Here is a 3,739-nt window from a genome sequence, read left to right on the forward strand (position 1 = left end):
GCGAGATTGCCGAACTGTTGCCAGAAGACCCCGACGAAGCGATGCCAAGTCAAATTCAAAGACAACTGCAGGAGCACTGCGACGAACAAGAAGCGCACCAAGAGCAAGAAAGACGCGAGAAAGCCCGTCGAGCGTTCGAAGGCACCTGGATAAGAGCCACTGAGGTCGAGCTAAAGACCTGCTGCGACGAATATCAACGCAGTAGCGATCCCACGGTTCGCTTGAACGTCAAAGATTGGATGAAGGTCCTGTGCGACAAGTTAAAAATGCATCACTAGTCCTTGGGCACTTTCAACACTGCCGAGGCTGTCCAAGAACGAATCAAAGTGTGCACCGCTCTTGGACTGCTGAGAAAAGAGCAGCACCACCTAGTCACAAGCGTTGCTGAAAGGCTGCCTGTGTTGCCTGTCCTCAGTTCAGAAACCGAGGGAGTACAGCAACATGCACATGAGACGGATGACGAGCAGAGTCTTTTCATCACGCAGCAGTGTAATGGAGTGGATGAGACGGAAGAGGTACAGAGTATTTTCATCACTCCTCTTCCGAGCACAAGTGGTGCGTCTGTGCCTCATTCAGGCTTCGACGACTGTGCAGTCTCTGCTGAACTACTTCGAGCTAGTACTTCTAACAAAAAGAAGCGAAAGAGGCAATCCAGCAGTCAACGAGCAGTCAAAAAATCCCAGAACGTTCTAACTCGATACTTTACTAGTCAAAAGTAAAAGCGGTGTTTTTTCCTCGTAAGATGGGCCGTAGGGTGGTCTTTTTCAGTAGTTTGATAATTAGGATAGAATTAGAATTAATAATAGATAGGATAGAATTAGGCACTCAGAACGCTACATGTACCTACGATAACTCGTTACAAGAATAGACTTTTTTGTCCAAGAAATTAGAGTTTACTACACTTTATCATTTATAAAACGCGTTCCGTAGATGTGTTAACAGGCTAGCTGTTTGTCGAATTGCGATAATTAAATGGTCCAGTTTCCTCTGCATTTTAGTTGGTGTGCATTTGTTGTTTTTTGCTAGTTGAATTGCTAACCGAGTGGCATCTTCATTCCAGCCCTTTTCTTTAGAGAGTCCGCTGTTCTTCCGTCTTGAAATTGGAAATCGTCATCTCTCAAAATAGCAGTCCACTGTCCAAACCCGTGCTTAGTTATCCCTTCCTTTAGAAAATCGTCCTCTTCTTTTGTGAATTTCAAAACACGACGAATGTTCCTCTGAGAGCGCAAGATTCTTTTAGGCAGGGCGTCCCTATTGGGGGAGGAGTTGATATTTTGCACTCTTCCAACTGAAGGCCCGGCGTCGGAAGTTGAATCTCCGAGTCTTGCGTGGACGTCCTCGTCCACCTCTGAACCCTTGGCACCTTGAAGTTTTTGCAGGCACTCGTGACCCTTCAAAGCAACTTCACGGGATCGTTGCTTTTGATAGTGAACTTTGGCAACAGCAGAGCTGTGTTTTTGGTCTTCCGACAAAATCCTCTGCTCCTCGCTAGTGAGCTCATTGAGGCTCTGCGTTTCAACAATTTGGCGATAACGCGTGGGATGGATGTACTTTCCAATTGCATCGAACACCAGTTTGCTCATGATCTCCCCCAATTTACCATGTTGGCCCCCATTTCTGTTGACGAGAACGAAATCGCACTGGGGTTTAAGCAAAGGTCTGACGTTCGAGATGTAGCCATTGAGAACTTGCATGTTTGCATCGGTCAGAATCAAAGAATCAAATCCATACTTTCCAGCAGTCTTGAACGTTTTCTGATCAATGAATCCACCCTTTTCCTTAGCTGTAGCAATCATGTCCACCGTCAAATATTGATAAGTCATGGGACGCGACCCCTTCACTTTGATGAACAGATACATGGCAACGAATTTCGTGGCAAATGTCAAGTCTGAAGGGTTAACTTGAGTTGGACTCGATTTGCAAATCTTCACGGTATTCTCGTAGCGCGGCAGATGGAATTTCACCACCTCCAACAACTCCTCCATTGTTGCCCAATGGCCTCTCGCTTCTAGTGTTTCGATGTCTAAATATTGTGTCCACTGCAATCTCATCATCTTAGCAACCGTCTTTCGCGCTCTTTTGAGGTACAGCTCTGTTGCAGAGAACTTTCGAAAGACTGCCTCTGATGCGCCATGCAGCTTTCTGAAGTCGATCATTTCAGAAATGGCATCTATGTAGCCTAAACGTCCACCATGTCCAAGCTTGCATTCGTCTTGTAAGTAGTCGATAAACTTGAACAACAAATTTGGAGAACACAGACTAAAGTCCACCACGTCAAATGTCAACTCTTCCTCGTCTTCACAACAAAATCTAAGAAACTTAAAGCATCTTGTCACTATTTGTTGAGCTGCGCGATCTTTCTTGCAACCGCCACCACTTCCAGTCAACCATCTCGTGAATACTTCGCCAATGTCACACGACAATGAAAATGAGGGAAGTAACTTTCCGGCATGTTTTGTAGTCTCACTTGTTTGATCTTGAATTGTGTTCACCATTGGAATATTTCTTGCTACCTTTAGCGAATCTGTGATTTCTTTCGAATTGGGCTTTTCATCGAAATAAAAGAACCAACTGTGCTTGGTATTAACGTGTTTTCTGCACCCTCTTTGACTTTGAAATCCACCATGGTCACACTCTTGTATTGGGCAGTGATACAAGCTGTCGGTTTCATCCTTTTCCAAGTGAAGCCGTTTTGGTTTGGGTGATGCTCCATCGATATCCGACCAATTGACCTTGCACTTCTTGCTCATTTTTGCCTTTTGAAGAGCATTTGGCCAACACGATCTCCTTTAAATCTGACCCATAACCAAGGAGCCGATGACAAGCAAAGGAACTGCATATATGTTTGTATTTGCCAAGTCATGCCCTTACTTGCCCGCCCTCATTACTATTGTGCAAAATTCATGACAGTGACATGCAACCAAACTTGCCCAAGCAGGTCTGAGCGCGCCCTATTGTTTGCCTTACAAAGTACACCTCCATTTGGGAACAAAATAGGAATGCGCAGAGAAATGGTCCGAAATCTGGTCCCAAATGACCAATTTGGGAACAATGTGTTCCATTCACAGAGAGGAACTCGGAAGAAAAGGTCCTAAATTATCAATTTGGGAACAATATGTTCCATTTACAGATAGGAACTCGGAACAAAACAGTGCTATATTTCGTAATAAGTGGCCAATTTGGGAACGAACTGTTCCATTCACAGATGGGAATTCGGAACAAAACAGTCCTAAATGACCAACTTGAGAACAACGTGTTCCATCAACAGATAGAAACTCGGAACAAAACAGTCCTAAATGACTAATTTGGGAACAATTTGTTCCATCAACAGATAGAAACTGGAACAAAACAGTCCTAAATGACTAATTTGGGAACAATGTGTTCCATCAACAGATAGCAACTCGGAACAAAACAGTCCTAAATGACCAATTTGGGAACAATGTGTTCCATTCACAGAGAGGAACTCGGAAGAAAAGGTCCTAAATTATCAATTTGGGAACAATATGTTCCATTTACAGATAGGAACTCGGAACAAAACAGTCCTATATTTCGTAATAAGTGGCCAATTTGGGAACGAACTGTTCCATTCACAGATGGGAATTCGGAACAAAAATATCAATTTGGGAACGGTATGTTCCATTGGCAGATGAGAATTCGGAACAAAACAGTCCTAATTTACCAATTTGGGAACAATGTGTTCCATCAACAGATAGAAACTCGGAACAAAACAGTCCTAAAT

At 43.7% G+C, this 3,739-nt stretch overlaps 1 protein-coding gene across 1 annotated transcript; it reads right to left on the reverse strand.

Moving 5' to 3' along the window:
- Positions 1-906: 906 nt before the first annotated feature.
- LOC145460384 (uncharacterized) lies at positions 907-3,260 on the reverse strand. Its single transcript, XM_081445162.1, has one exon. It carries the CDS (start codon positions 2,748-2,750, stop codon positions 1,035-1,037), a length of 1,716 nt encoding a protein of 571 aa, XP_081301288.1. The 5' UTR covers positions 2,751-3,260; the 3' UTR covers positions 907-1,034.
- Between the last annotated feature and the right edge of the window lie 479 nt (positions 3,261-3,739).

The sequence above is a fragment of the Orbicella franksi genome, chromosome 11 (genome assembly GCF_964199315.1).
Source record: "Orbicella franksi chromosome 11, jaOrbFran1.1, whole genome shotgun sequence".
Classification (NCBI taxonomy): Eukaryota; Metazoa; Cnidaria; class Anthozoa; order Scleractinia; family Merulinidae; genus Orbicella; species Orbicella franksi.